Genomic DNA, 15,638 nt, shown 5'->3' with positions numbered 1-15,638 from the left:
AATGCTGGTGAGCTGGAACAAAGCGGAGAGGCCGGTGCAGGCAGGCAGAGGGACTGGCCCGTGTGACCCCGTGTCTCCGTATCCGTGTGTGGCTGTCACCGAGCTTTATGAAGGATGAGTTCGGGGAAGAAGTTCAAGTATGGAATGTACGAGCTGCTGCAGTTTTCGGCGCTCTGTGTCCCGCTCTTTGTGGTCATGCAGAGGTTTGCTTCCATCGTGACCCGCGTCAGGAAGGCCCAGGGGCAGCCGGTGGGTGACGCCAACACCGTTTACTGGCTCATCGTGGCCTCCTCCATTGCTTATGTCACCTCGGTTGCCTTGGTGATCTGGTTCCCCATGAAGTACATGATAGCCAAGAAGAAGAAATGCTTCAGGGAACGCAAAAAGTGGTAAGTGCTGACCCCTCGGACCCCTCTGGTCACTGATTTATGTGACAGGTGGGGGTCCTTCTTGGGTACTGCATGTGCACATTTGTTTTAAAGCCTCTGTTTTGTATTGTGCCTCTCACAGTGAATGCCATGCCAAGGTGCAGTAGGACTGGTTGTGGCACCACACCCCCTTCATCAGGCACCAAACCAGCCTCTGGTCCTTCATGGGTTTTTCTGAATGTCAATGACTCAGATTTGAACCCGGATCTAGAAGTGCCACCCCTGATGTTGTCAGCTCATTTCTGCCAGCGTGACTCATTTATTCAGACAGGGTGTAATAAGTCATAAACTAATCCTATCTCATCTGCATGTTGTCTTCACAGGGCACCTTGTAATTTGTGTCGTTGTTCTTTGGATGGCGCCTAATTCCTAATATTTCTATGCAGCACATTTTCTGAATTGTGCCACCTTATTTATACAATGTAAGCTCTTTAGCCTTCCATGTCCAAACCCAGTTCAGGGTTTCTGAGAAGTAGATGTCAGAAGCACAAGGTGGGCATCAACCCTGGGTGGGATGCCAGTCTACATCAGGGCACAATCACTCATTCCAGAAGAACTCCACATCTGTCCAGGATTTGAACCCAGGACTGTGGATGTGTGAAGCAGCACTCAGTGGGCCACATCCACTTAAATGATGGCAGCAGGCATCGGGTATCCTTTCTCTAAAGCTCCTTTCTGTGATGGACTTACATTTATTTATGGATTTTATGGTCAGATTTGTTGTATTCTGTTCAGGACTAGGAGTCCCAAAGACCATAAGTCCTGAACGCACTTCCAAAAATGTCCACTAGAGGGGGAAAGCCGTCAAAAACCCCAACTAGACACAAAAGGGATTTGTAGAAACTTAATAAAATGAAAAGGTTGATTCTTAAGTACATTCACACACATAACATGAAAAATGTGTGAAGCAATAAGGCAATGAAAAGATCAAGAAAGTCACCAAACATTACCGAGCACAATCAAGATGAACCACCAGGCATTGTGGGAGAACCTCCAGATTAAAAGGGTGGTGATTGGCAGGTGGCACCGCTCCTAAGGGGGAGCACCCACAAAATTAATGGAGCATAGCACAGAAAAAAATGAAAGTAGCGTCGACATAAAACAACGACCCAAAAGTGAACAAAAACAAGGTGATGGTAGCGAGCCGGGAAGGAACCCTGCCTGAAACATCAGGTGTCCTATTGGGATGTGTTTGCTGTGTTATTCCTCTCTCTTTATTGTCCTGCTTTGTGGGTGGAGCCCCAAGGAGGCGGGATCTGTCATCAGCACTCCTGGCCCTGCCCTCTGTCTATGTAAGAAAGTGGAGAAGGCTCAGGAGTTGGTGATCATTCATTCACATAGGACTCCATATTGTCTTGGATCACCTATGGGGACTTGAGGCTTGCTTTGGATTGCCTCGCTTTGCTCTGCTGAGCCCTTTCTCTATGGGTGCCAAAATGAAATGCAGTCCTAGGTGTTAACCTCATGACAATGTGATGTAAATGTGCAGGGTGTGTTTCAGTTTGGTGCAGTTTAATCACGTCAGCAGCCATAACTCCGACACGTCAGAACTGGTCATCTACCTGACGGTAAGCACACTCAGACCCCGACAGGACTTGGGTGGGAGACCATCTAGGAAAAGCTTGGGTTGCTGTTGGTGAGACCAGTAGGGGCCTGTGTGTGGATCCCAACGCCCCAGTGCTGCACAGAATGCTGTTCTTCTTTGGGTGGAACGTCAAGCTGAGGTGCTGACTCTCTTGTCTGTCGGCAGGACATTTGTGTAGATGTTCTGAGTTGCTAATTTATTTATTTATTTCAATTTTCAGGGAGGTCTAATTTATATGAATCTTTTTTTCCAATGCTATCTCGTTTTTTCGAATGAGTGGATATTTTGTCACGATGGCCTAAAAGGTCAGCCTCATGAATGTTGCGGATCGTTGTGCTTTTATTGCTGTTACTTCATATTTGGCTGACATTTTCGCCCGAGGCGACTTACAACATTTGCGAGCCAAGTGGTTCGTTTTCTTTTTCTTTTTGTTTTCCTCCAATTGGAGCACACGCAGGTGCTGGTGTCAGTAGTGGGATTTGAGCCCACAGCTTCAGGGTTTGAAATCCAGAGGCTTATTCCCTTTGTCGGCCTACGTGCTCAGAAGAATCCTCGTACTTGGACTTTTGCTTTCACTTTACCAGAAGATCTCCTTGATTCTCTGACTCCCGTTCCCGTTCCTGTTTTAAATCCTAATTACAATGCAGAACAGGAATGAGGCCAACGCAGCAGGACTGGGAGACAGACGTGTGTGTGTTTGTCCAGCCACCTGCAGCGATGGCCGAGGTCGAAAGAAGTGACGTCAGAGAAAAGCCAAAGCACTAAAGTGACAGCCAAGTCACATCGACAATCGACAGACGTCAGTCAGGCATGGCATCACAGTGCTGGGATTGGCGCTCTTTATTCATTTTTATGGAGTTTTCCTTACGCTCCAAAATCTTTCCATTTCCTTACCCACAGAATCCATTTTTGACGCTTGTTGCTTTGTTTTCTACTGAAGCCGAGAGAGGACGTGCAATATCGTTATTTTTTTAAATTGTCTTTTTGAGATAACAGACTCATTTTATCAAGATCTGGATAAAACAAAAGATCTTGTTTTCTTGAAATTATGAAATAATCGCATCTGACATTTAATGTTTAGCTTATTGAAGCCACATCCTGTTTGAAATGGCAGAAGAGCAGAACTGTATTGAACAGCGCGTCACATTTTTGTTCAATCAAGGGCTGACGCAGGCTGAAATATGATTTTGCCTTCGTTTAGAAAATAATAACGTTAGTGTCCGCCATTTAAGAAGACGGTTAGCAAGACTTCAACTGTACAGGCGTCGCAATCTATGTGAGCCTGATGCCAGGAGCAAAGGTTAAGCTTCGATAAAATTATTCTGTCATCTCAAGAAAACAAATTTTACTTTTCTCGACATCTTGATAAAATTATTCTGTCATCTCAAGAAAACAAATTTTACCTTTCTCGAGATCTTGATAAAATTATTCCGTTATTTCAAGAAAATAAATTTTCGTTTTTGCGACATCTCTATAAAATTATTCCATTATCTCAAGGAGACAATTAAAAAAAACAACGATATTGCACGTCCTCTCTCGGCTTCAGTAGTTTTTTGCCTTTGTTTAACACTTGTTTTGGTTCTGGGCGTGGCCATTTGGAGAGCTTTGTGTTGGTTGTTACCCCAAAAACGCTCCCATAATGCATCTGAACTACGCATGCACCCATGACATCACTGAGCACGACAGTATAAAGGTCGCTTCACGCAAGCCCAAAACTATCCGGGATTGGATAAACTTACTGATGACTACGGTGGGTTGAAAAAGTATTCGACCCCTCGACAAAGTTTAAATTTCCTGTAATATTTTTCTTTGAAAAGGCATCTTTAGTTTCCTAGTGTTACATGTAAATGAGGGCCTCTTGGACAAAACTTTTGCACTAAAAAATCCTGACAATCAAATGATGCTGCAATGATAAAGAACATAGGAGTGAAATGCGCTGTTGAATAAGTATTGGACCCCTAATGGCTCGGAGACGGTCTGATTGTTAAGGGCAATGGAAGCGGGTGTCAATAATCAAGCCATTCATCCTCTAGCAGCGCGTCGACTGGTCTCTACATGATTATTCTTAGGAACATCCAACTGAGAAATCAGTACAAGTGGCTGATTTGGTAAAACCTCAAAGGCGAGGGAACTTTCTAATGACTTGAGACGCACTGTGATTAAGAAGTTTAAAGATGGCAGTGGTGCCAAGAAGACTGCCAAGCTCCTTAGCCTCAGTGTGTCCACCGTGAAGGCCATCATAGCGAAGTGGAAGACAACTGGAAGCCTAGTGAACGGGCCTGGGTCAGGCCGCCATGTTAAAATAACAAAGAAAATGACAGGAAAACTAGTCAGAGAAGAACGAGAAAATCCTAAGGTGACTCTCAGTGACTATCTGCAGCTGGAATGGATGGGCACAAGACTACAATAGCGAAGGGGCTGGATGGCAGAGATGCCAGAAATAAAGCCACTACTAAACAAATGTCATCTGAAAGCTCAATTTGAATTCGTTAACAGACATCTTGACAAGTGTTGTCCTGCATTCTGGAGTCCTGTACTTTGGTCTGACGAGACCCAAATTGAACTTTCTACAGGATGGTAGGGAGACCAGCTGTGTGATATGGGCTGGAGACGGTGGCACAGGAGACAGAGCTGGAGGTGGCAGAGTTAAAGATGCTAAGATTGGCATTGGGTGTGACGAGGATGGACAGGATTAGAAATGAGGACATTAGAGGGTCAACTCAGGTTGGGAGACAAAGTCAGAGAGGTGAGATGGCGTTGGTTTGGAGAGATGCTGAGTATAATGAGAGAAGGGTGCTAAGGATAGAGTTGCCAGCCAAGAGGACAAGAGGAAGGCCTAAGAGAAGGTTTATGGATGTGGTGAGAGAGGACATGAAGGTGATGGCGGTGGCAGAGCAAGATGACAGGAAGAGGTGGAACAAGATGATCCGCTGTGGTGACCCCTAACTGGAGCACCCAAAAGTAGAAGAAGATGAAAAAGAAGAGGTGCTAAGGATAGAGTTGCCAGGTGGGAGGAGAAGAGGAAGGCCTAAGAGAAGATTTATGGACGTACTGAGGTGACAAGTGTGAAAGAGCAAGATAACGAGGACAGTAAGAGATGGAAGAAGATAATCTGCTATGGAGACCACTAATGGGAGCAGCCGAAAGAAGAAGAAGAAGAAGAAGAAGAAGAAGAGGTACTAAGGATAGAGGTGCCAGGAGAGAGGAGAAGAGGAAGGCCTAAGAGAAGGTGTATAGATGTGGTGAGAGAGGACATGACGGTGACGGGTGTGACAGAGCAAGATGATGAAGACAGGAAGATATGGAACAAGATGATCATCCATGGAGACCCCTAGCAGGATCACCCGAAAGAAGAAGAATTAGGCCTCAACACAAAGGCGTTTGTCTGTCTGGCGGATGGAAGGGCCTGCCGATGATCCAACAAACACCATACCTGCCATCAAGCATGGTGGTGGAGGGAGCATCTTGCTTTGGAGCTGCTTCTCTAGGGCAGGCACTCGGTCCCTTGTCCGTATTGAAGGAAGAATGGATAGTGGGCAGTATATCCAGATTTGGGAAGAAAACCTTCAAACGTTAGCCATGAAATTGGGACTCGGATGACGCTAGCACTTTCAGCAGGACGACAACCCAAAACACTGTGCCAAAGTAACCCAAGCGTGGTTTGACAAAAAGCAGATCCAGGTTTTGCAGTGGCCTTTAGCCAGAGTTCAGATCTGAATCCGATTGAAAATGTGTGGCGTGAGCTCAAAATTGCAGTCCGCAAATGAATGCCTTCAGACTTTGCCCAGTTGAAGGAACTCTTCGAGGACGAATGGGGAAAATGGCCTCCATTTTGGTGTGCTAAGCTTGTAGATGCCAAGCAGTTATTGCTGCTGCTACCAAGTATTGACTGGCTGTCATGTGAGGGGGGTCCATTACTTTTGCAACTGCATTTTTTTACAATTTGACCGTTAGTTTGCATTTGTTTAGTTCACCAAGCTCAAATTTTTTCAAAATATGTACACCGAGAAATCAAAGATCACAGTGATAGTCTGCGTTTGCGAGTTTTACAGGTTGGAATGATGTCAGATGGAAATACGGTGGTTTTCCAGAGGGGCTCGAGTACTTTTTCAACCCTCTGTATCTTTGTGAATCTCTCCTTGTTATTCTGGTATTACAGCCCTGCTTGAAATGAAACTTGGATTTCTGGTTTTGCATTTCAGGTTTTGACAGTTGAATCTCAACGTCAGGTTTGTATTTTGACCGCGTTATTAATCTCGGACACTTCAATCCCACTTATAAAATACCTAAAGGCACAACAGATAGGATGACCTGCCACGAGTCAATAATCACGACTAGATACGGGACGAACCGCCAATGAAGTTGACAAGTCAAGAATGATAAGATGCGCTGTCACCAAAAGTGAGACAATGGAAAGGACAATCCCTACAAACAGACGATCCAAAGATGATCACCGCCGAGAGCAGACAATGACACGGTTTAAAGAATCGAATCCGTAATCTCGGACTCTGCGCAGAATGCAGAGTGGTGTTCATTAAGCAAAGTGTCAGTAAGGTGGTGCATTCTGGGAGTTAGGCCTCTGGCAACAGTGACAGCGCAGCCATAAAATGACGACACAGCAAACTTCCAAAAATATCGATAATAAAAGTCTCTTTACTCGTACTTACACTATTAATATAAAACACCCACACATTCATAGTCCCAGATTTTTAAAACTTCTAAACCCCACAACTGGGCCAAAATGTGAAAAACAAATTAAGATGTTTCAGACGATCCAAATGTAGCATTCACGACTGTGAACGAGAACATCTTCAGGCGGAAGGTACGCCTCATATCTGATGTGCCGAAACACCGACAAAGACAGGAGACACAGGCCTAGTGAAGGACTGAGAGATGAGCGAAACCGGTCAGATCCAGACAGAGCAGGAAGTGACTTAGGAGCACCGCTAGTTAATGTCTGCATACTGCTGGGTTAGCACCACTTCACCACTCATCACCAACCTCTATCTGTCCTTCCCGCAAGAAAGCAAGCTTTCACACTACCCAGAGGACCCCCTTGCAGTCCTTGGTTCTTCAAAAGTATCTGTGCAGTGCCACACACATGGGCATGATTGGCAGCTAAAGGGCCCGAATGAGTTTAATTCCATACCAGAACAGGGGGTGGCGAAGTGCACTAACACTCTATCTCACTTCTCTGCAGACCAATTACAGGAAATCCCGCCTGGCTCCAATGACATTGGGTCCGTTTCTGAGTCCAATGATGCCAATTCCAGTTCCGGCCCCCACTGATGATGTCACTTCCAGTCCCAGGCCCAATGACGCCAATTCCAGTTCTGGCCCCACTGATGATGTCACTTCCAGTTCCAGGTCCAATGACGCCAATTCCGGTTCCGGCCCCCACTGATGATGCCACTTCCATTTCTAAGTCCAATGACGCCACTTCTGGTTCCGACCCGCACTGATGACATCACTTCCTCCCCATGCCCTTTAAAGCCGCCATCTTTGTGCTATCAAATCAGTTCTGTTTTGGATTCCAGTCTGTACACATTTGTACGTTGATAATTTCCATTTTTGCAACCAGGAATAACATACAGATGGCTGTCCCAAACCTTTTAGTGGCTCTTTTGTCGCGTTGATGACAGCATATCAGTGCGCCCTCACAACGCAGACTACCAGCAGGTCCACTTCAGTTGACGGAATCCAGGAGGGCTGGAAAATTCTTTTGTCAAAACCGAAATGGGAGAATCGGAAATCGTAGTCAGAAAAGCAAAACAGAAACGAGAGGCTTAAAGATCATCTAAAGGGGTGTGGCCTAGCAACCAGACTGTGAAAGGCGCTATATGAGACGCAGAGGATGGCTCCTTGTCTGAAAGGTTTCTTCTTCTTTTGTGTTTTTCTTTTTGATGATGTTCTAGGCGGCCCGTCCTCCTGGCCTACATGATCCTGTGCACACTGCCGTGCTTCGCCTTCCTGACCGCCGGATCTCAGGTAATGTCTGCCCAGCGGTGTTCTCCTCAACTTCTATCTGCCATTTTTTATCTCTTTTTTCCTTGTTGACACCATTCATCCACAGCTAAGGCTAAAGTCCCCTGTGACTTGGACAATTCTGATGACACTCTCTGGTGGTGACACATCTTGGGTTCAGTCCTTGTAATCAATTTTCGTAGTTTCCGTTTGAACTTCGTAGTGATGAGATGCTAATCGTTAGTCAGATGGTTCTACGCATGTAATTACCTTACGAAAAATAGATGTCATCCAGAATATGTCTAGTAAAAGCAAACAAACAGAAAGAGAGCAATCCACGCTGAGCAATACGCTCGTATTTGGCACTACGGCCTAGTCGGCGGTTTACGAGAGAACTCATCAAGTCTACCAGCTACAAGTTAACTCGTCATTAGCAGACTGGAGCGGCTGCCATTTCTTTACGTTTTTTTCTATGAGTCGTTTCACAATGTGATTTCCCAGAATGCCCCAGTGTGTGCTTGCTGATGACGCCATCATTAGTGACCACGTAAAGGTCGACAGTTTACTCAGAAATCCCTTCATGTTATCATTCTGACTTGTCAAGTTTTGTCTTTTCTATTTTGAGATTGCTGCTCGTCTTTTGATTTTTGATTGTTGTTTTCATTTTTCGCACCTGAGGCTTTGACCTTGGCTTGTACTTTGATCCACGTTTCTCCCGGTTCTTATTTTACTGTCCCACCTGTTGAGTCAGCACAAGAATACATGCAACAGGTAGTGAGTTTCTCAGGTTTACCAGGTTATGAGGTGTTCAGGGTCGACATCGTCACGTGGCGCCTTCAGATCAACGTAATCAACACCTCACCACCCTTCGGCTCCAAGGTTAGCCACATGATGACCTGGAAACTTCTCTGTCCCTAACCTGAACTAACCTGGAAAGGATGGTAATCCTGACGACATTGCCCTCTGGTGTCTGAACTCAGTTATTGAGGGCACACCTGGCCAGGTGCCACACTGCCCTCTGGTGTCTGAACTCTGCTATTGAGGGCACACCTGGCCAGGTGCCACACTGCCCTCTGGTATCTGAACTCTGCTATTGAGGGCACACCTGGGAGCCACACTGCCCTCTGGTGTCTGAACTTAGCTATTGAGGGCACACCTGGCCAGGTGCCACACTGCCCTCTGGTGTCTGAACTCTGCTATTGAGGGCACACCTAGCCAGGAGCCACACTGCCCTCTGGTGTCTGAACTTAGCTATTGAGGGCACTCCTGGCCAGGAGCCACACTGCCCTCTGCCACACTGCCCTCTGGTGTCTGAACTCTGCTATAGGATTGTAAGGTCGTAATTCTCACATGGATGCGGTCCAATGACATTCCAACTCACACGTGTTAATCAACATACAACACTCACATGTTTATCTTTTATTGTGTCTTCTATTTTTCTATTCATTTTGTAAAGCACTTTGAGCTACATTTTTGTATGAATATGTGCTATATAAATAAATGTTGATTGATTGATTGATTGACTCAGTCTCCATTCTAGCAGGTAGGACTACCGGACCACCAAACATTTGACCAAAGTGATGTGTCTGTTTCTGGGTTCCCCCACAGGTCCAAGTGTACAATAACACGGCCCCCTCTCTCCATGACACCCTGACGGAGCTCCCCGTGTCCTTGGTCATCTTCTCACTCATAGGCGTGGATATCATTGAAAAACTGCGCAAGTTTCATCTGAGGGGGCAAATACAAGGTAAGCAAAAGGCTGACGTGCCGCGGGACCCACTTTGGCTTAGCGCAAGACATGGGTTCAAGCCTGGGTTTTATGAATGGCTTCACTTTTTATTCCTTCATCTGTGGTCTCTTGATCTGCAGATTTTGAAATCTCCTATTAATTTCATGATTTGAGATTCAATTTTGTTGCTACCAATTATTTGACAATATTTTTGCCTGCCATCTTGGTGATTTACAATCACTGCTGTTTTGTCTTCCCGTTGTTAGGGCAGCTCCTGTGTTGCTAGGGGTGTGCCCTCAGAGGTCATGACCTGCATTAACCATGTGCCAGCTATAAAAGATCTTGTCACTTTCCGAGATTATGGAATCCCAGAAGCCTTTATGTCACAGGGTACTGTGATGAAGTTTCTTGGTCTCTTTTTGATGTCTTCTCGTCGTCGTGGTTTTGACACACTGCGCGGTAAATCTTATGGTGTCGGCCCCCCCTTCTGTCGTTTTCTGAATGCGCCTCTTCTCCCAGTTGCTGCTAGCTCCCTATCATTACAATGGCTGGCACCCCACTTTTGGGGGGCTGCATAGATGTCCGTAGCTACTGAAGAGAGGGTCCACATGACACAAGAAGACCACATCAGATGAGATGTCCTCCAGATCGGCGTTGCAATATGATTTGCTGGAGAAGGTTAGAGACGGTCCAATGGTGTCATCTGTCACTGGCCATTAATACAGTAATTGTCCCAAAACTAAAATGGCAGTGTAACACAGTGCTTTAATTCACAAGAATAAATTGTATATTCCATTCAGGGAAGCTCAAGCCATCGACACTTGAAACCTGGTCCAGTGCATGGGGACATGGGAAGTGTCCCCAAGTATTAATTCTGCAGGCCTACCATTTAGTATTTCAATTAGGTTCTCTAGTGGGAAAGAGCTGATTTCTGCTGCCAGGCGTGTGCTGTGTTTGCTCTGCTAATACGATGCCCACTTTGCCACTTTGCTGATCGCAGCCCTAAAAACGTATCAGAGACTAAAAAGAAACTCAAAGCTCCACCTACCTTGTTGCTAGGCAACAGCAGGCCCAGTGGGGCGGCGGATGGTCTCTGCGTAGTAACTCTTGCTGTTGTGCACCACGGGGTGTTTGGTTGCGTCTTCGTTTGGAAAATGACCGACACGTCCCGTTTTTTAAACACTTCGATGATGTGAACGAGAAGCAGAACTAGAATCGAACACCGAAGTGCAGACGAGTCCTTAGGGAGCGGCGGTCCTTAAATAAAAAAAAAACGTTATAAACGGTGACGGCTGTCAGGCTCTCAGATTCTCACGGCTGAAAATGGAGATCTGTTTTGATTTATTTAGGGACACCAGGAATGCACCCAGCATTGACTCGCCCACCCAAGTAACACATCACTTAATTGAAACAAATGATAAATGAACAATTAAATAGTAGACCATGCAGAAGCCCACCGAAAACCCCAATATCAATAACTAACTAATCAAGCACAGATACAAGAAAACAGCCCGCAAGGCGATGGGCAAAACGCTCAACACACAGTCCAGCACCAGAATGCAGATGGCAGTGATGTCTGCCATGAAATCACCTCCTCAAAGAAATGTGATGAGATGATGGAGGAGCTCGCCATGTGAAAACGATTTACAAGCCACGCACAAGCCAGGCTCACAGGACACCGAGCAGACGTCAGGGAAACCTGAAATCCTCGGGTGTCGATGATATAACAGTGAGCACAAGTGACAATCGTGAGCCTCTGCCAGCTTCTCATCTTCTGTCTTACAGCCCAGCTGATGCCACTCAGTGACACAGCGAGCCCGAGGCGGCTAAGAATTGCTCTTCTTTCCAGCAGCTCTTCTACTTCAGAACTCTTGATTAGTGAGCTCTGCGGTTTGCAGTTGAGAAACTGACAGTGAAATCAATTTCTGTGTCATATTAGGAAATTGAAACGCATCCGTTTTGCTCATCAGTACTGGGCATGTTCAGTCAAATGGGCCAGATGAGACCTACCAGTCTACACAAACAAGCAGACTGGCAGGACCAGCAGGAACAGAAAGAGGACACTAGATGGATGGACGTCCTGGGACCTGCTGGAATGACCTGCTCTAGGACAGGCGCATGCTCTTTATAATAAAGGGGTCCGAGCTCTACTCGAGGCTGGTGTCAGCATGATTTTGATGGAGCTCCCTCTAGTGGGCTGTCAGTTCAAACTTCTAATCCACACAGGGAGGACTGTGGAAATAAAAATTTGGGGAATTACATTCAGGAAACTTCTCAGCCGACCTTCTATTATTTACTCCTCGTCCTGCTTGCCCAACTCCTTACAGTTCACTCTGCCACAGCAGGTATCTTCGTCACATCCTTACATCCCATTTTGCATTTGTTACTTCTTTTTGTTGTTATTGTTGTTGCTCTTCTTCTTCTTCTTTGTTTTCTTCTTCTTCTCTTCTTCTTCTTCTTTGTTTTCTTCTTCTTCTTCTTCATCTTTGTCTTCTTCTTCATCATCTTCTTCTTTGTCTTTATCCATCCATCCATCCATTATCCAACCTGCTATATCCTAACTACAAGGTCAATCCCAGCCAACACAGGGCGCAAGGCAGGAAACAAACCCCGGGCAGGGTGCCAGCCCACCGCAGTTGTCTTTATCTTCTTCTTCTTTATTTTTCTTCCTCATCTTCTTCTTCTCCTTCTTTTTCTTCTTCTTTGTCTTTTTCTTCATCTTTGCCTTCTTCTGTCTTTGTCTTCTTTTTCATTTTCATCTTCATCTTTGCCTTCTTCATCATCATCTTCTTCTTCACCTTCTTTTTGTTGTTGTTGTTCTTCTTCTTTCATCATCTTCTTTGTCTTTATTTTCTTCTTCCTCATCTTCTTCATCTTCTTTCATTATCTTCTTCTTCATCTCCTTCTTTGTCTTCTTCTTCATTATAGTTTTGATCTTCTTCATCTTTGTCGTCATCTTCTTCTTCCTCACCTTCTTCTTCTTCATCTTTTTCTTGTTCTTCTTCTTCTTCATCTTCTTTATCTTCTTTGTCTTCTTTGCCTATTCTTATTCTTCATCGTCTTCTTCTTTGTCTTTGTGTTCTTCTTCTTCATCATCTTCTTCTTTGTCTTTTTCGTCGTTTCCCACTTCTATGTGGGGTCGAGGTGTCTCCTCACTAACGGTCCCTTTGTTATGTTTTTGTGACAGATGACGATGACCCAGTCATGCTCGGCCCCGTCCTCACCCATCTCACCCCAGTGCCCACTGTGTCGGGCCAGATGAGGGGCTCGGCCGAAGACGACATAACGAGAGAAGCTAACGGATCGGTGCCCAGAGTCCTTTCAGTGGAACATGTGGAAAGGCATCGGAGCAGCTCAGAGCACAGCACGCACACGGCCAGCAGCACCAACTATGGCACCACGTACACGTCTTCGGGGCTCCTGCACTGCCTGACTGCCAGCGACCCAAGGGCCGTAATCTTCGTGGAGAGTTTCGTCCTGTGGTTTGACACTGTGGAGCTCGTGCGGGTCACCACCGTGCTGGATGTCTCGGTTTCCGGATGGCTTTACCCAATTTACATCTTCAGCTACATTTCTCTGCTGAGGTTGGTGCTGAAGCCCAGAAATCCCGTGCTGAACTCCTTGGGCGTTTTACTGCAGGACATTCCCTTCCTGTTCATCCGCCTCGGACTCGTCTCCGTTTTCGGCTACATCACTCCTCTTCTGTTCCTTTTCAAAAACCTCCTGGTCTCTTTGACTTTTGTCTACTTCAATTTTCTGACCCGTCTGAAGATGTTCAACACCGAGCGGATGTTTTGATGACATTCAAGTTAAAAAAAACGCTGGGACAAGTGAGGAGGAAATGGACGAGGCTAACGGGGGACGTAACCGGGCGGGCTTGTCCTGTTGGGTTTGTCACTTAGACATTCACACGCTGATCGAGGCGATTTAATAGCACGTGCTGCCGGACGTGGGCTACGATAACATGAGTGTCCCAGTCTGTCCACGAGGCCCTCTGCCTTCAGGAGGACATTTACTGGGGACAATGGATGACTGGGACTCCCCTTCTTCCTTTGTTTTTTGTTGTCTTCACTTAGTAATCATAATGAAAGGCGCTATATGACTTTCTTTCTTTCTGTCTTTTTCATTGTTGCCCCCCACCTCCTCATAATCCTGGCATCAGAGGTGCCATCTGGAAAGACAGCCATGATGAAGGCAGACACCTGCAGCTTTGGATGTAGAAGAAGGAGAACCCAGAAGCTCGAGGGTCACCAAATAAAGAACCCTGTCATTAAAGAGAGCGGTGCCTGCCTAAGAAAGCAGCCTGGGTGACCCTGAGGAGACCCCCTTTAGCTCCATCGGCTGACAGGCCTGTTCTGTGATCCCTAGGCCTAATCGGGGGGAGAGGGGGTTCATATGGGGGGCATCACCCCCTCGATTGAATTCCTCAGCAGATACAAAAGCACATGGATGCGGGTTGAGTGCCAGCGCTGACCCTGAGTGAGTCACTATAGAAAGGCGCTATATAAATTAAGGCCGCTGTTCCTCATCAAGACTAAGTAGCTTGAAGGCTCCAAGTTGGTTGTTTGGCCACCAGCAGGTTTGTTCAGCCTTGACATCCATGGACGCTCGTTCCCTTTCTTGACAATGCGCCCTGTTTAATGGTTTTCTAGTTGTGATTTTTCTATATAGCGCCTTTTGGTAACTGCTGTTGACCCTCCCAGTGTCTGTCACAAGCACACATTCTGGATTTGCTCTTTTTTTATTCGAATGCTCATTTTGTATATTTTTATGCAGTATTCTAATCTTATTAATTGACACTTCATGAAATAAACTTTGATTGCTCTTCAAATCAATCATTTCTGATGATTTTAACTCAACGTGATGTCCATGACCTCCATAGATACTAAGGCCACCCTATAGACTTGAGTCCAGGCTGCAGAAAAGGCAGATGTGCACAGAGTGGAGTCCAGAAGAGAACTGAGTAACAGCAGGATGTGCTCTGGGCTTTATGGCTGGTCGGCAACGGAAGAAAGTGAAAAGGCAGAGGGGATGAGAAACTGGGAAAGATCCTGAACCACAAGTGATGTCATGCAGGGTCTGAAACTAGAGGGATGTGCTCTGGGCTTTATGGCTGGTCGGCATGTCATTGGGGCCAGAACTGGAAATGATGTCATTGGGACCAGAACCAGAAGTGACATCACCGGGACCAGAACTGGAAGTGATGTCATCAGGGTCCTGAACCACAAGTGATGTCATTGGGGTCAGAAACTAGAAGTGACGTCATCGGGGCCAGAACCAGAAGTGACATCATCAAGGCCAGGAACCAGAAGTGACATCATTGGGATCCTGAACCAGAAGTGATGTCATCGGGGCCCAAAAACTAGAAGTGATGTCATCGTGACCAGAACCAGGCAGAATTTCCCGTGTTTGGTCTGTAAGGATATCAGAGAAAGGTTTTGCACACATCGCCACCCCCTGGCCTGGCGTGGACTTACCTTCTATTGGTCCTTTTAGCTGCCTCCCATATGCACGTGTGTGACAGGAGATTCTTTCAGTATTTCAGTAGTAAAGGACTGGAGAACGTGAGGAATATTTGATCAGGTAAATACGTACGGATGAGCAGATGAGGCCTTAGGGAGAGGAGGTCCTTGTTTTACACCTCAAAATAAAACTACAAAACCCGCCAAGAAACTGTGACGGCTGTGAGACGCTCACTCTTGAAAATGGCGATTTCCTTTGTTTTATTTAGCACTTATGACAGCAATGGTTAACCCTTAAACTGCCAGAGCCGGCTATAGTCGGTTCCCAGTGCAATTTGCCTGCACGCCAGAGCTGATCAGTCCGTGCCGTCTATTCATTGAGCGGCCAGCTTGTGACCACTGGCGCCCCCTAGTGAATCAGCATCACTGTCCCTGCACTAGACTAGGCTGCAGGCATCAGCGTTGGCCTC

At 46.1% G+C, this 15,638-nt stretch overlaps 1 protein-coding gene across 1 annotated transcript; it reads left to right on the top strand.

Annotated features, from left to right (window-relative positions):
* Positions 1-14,476, top strand: LOC120530099 (transmembrane protein 236-like). The gene is made up of 4 exons (XM_039754267.1): positions 1-389; positions 7,929-8,001; positions 9,586-9,724; positions 12,894-14,476. Exons 1-4 carry the CDS (start codon positions 115-117, stop codon positions 13,502-13,504), a joined length of 1,098 nt encoding a protein of 365 aa, XP_039610201.1. The 5' UTR covers positions 1-114; the 3' UTR covers positions 13,505-14,476.
* Positions 14,477-15,638: the final 1,162 nt, after the last annotated feature.

Source organism: Polypterus senegalus, chromosome 5 (genome assembly GCF_016835505.1).
Source record: "Polypterus senegalus isolate Bchr_013 chromosome 5, ASM1683550v1, whole genome shotgun sequence".
Lineage (NCBI taxonomy): Eukaryota > Metazoa > Chordata > Cladistia > Polypteriformes > Polypteridae > Polypterus > Polypterus senegalus.
The sequence above is the reverse complement of the archived record's forward strand: the minus strand, read 5'-3'. Positions and strand labels throughout refer to the sequence as shown.

Bases quoted from the DNA above. Each gene is read 5' to 3' on its own strand.
- LOC120530099 (XM_039754267.1), top strand. From the start codon at position 115: ATGAGTTCGGGGAAGAAGTTCAAGTATGGAATGTACGAGCTGCTGCAG. The intron at 8,002-9,585 runs GTAATGTCTGCC...GTTCCCCCACAG, and splicing joins TCCTGACCGCCGGATCTCAG to GTCCAAGTGTACAATAACAC. The intron at 9,725-12,893 runs GTAAGCAAAAGG...TTTTTGTGACAG, and splicing joins TCTGAGGGGGCAAATACAAG to ATGACGATGACCCAGTCATG.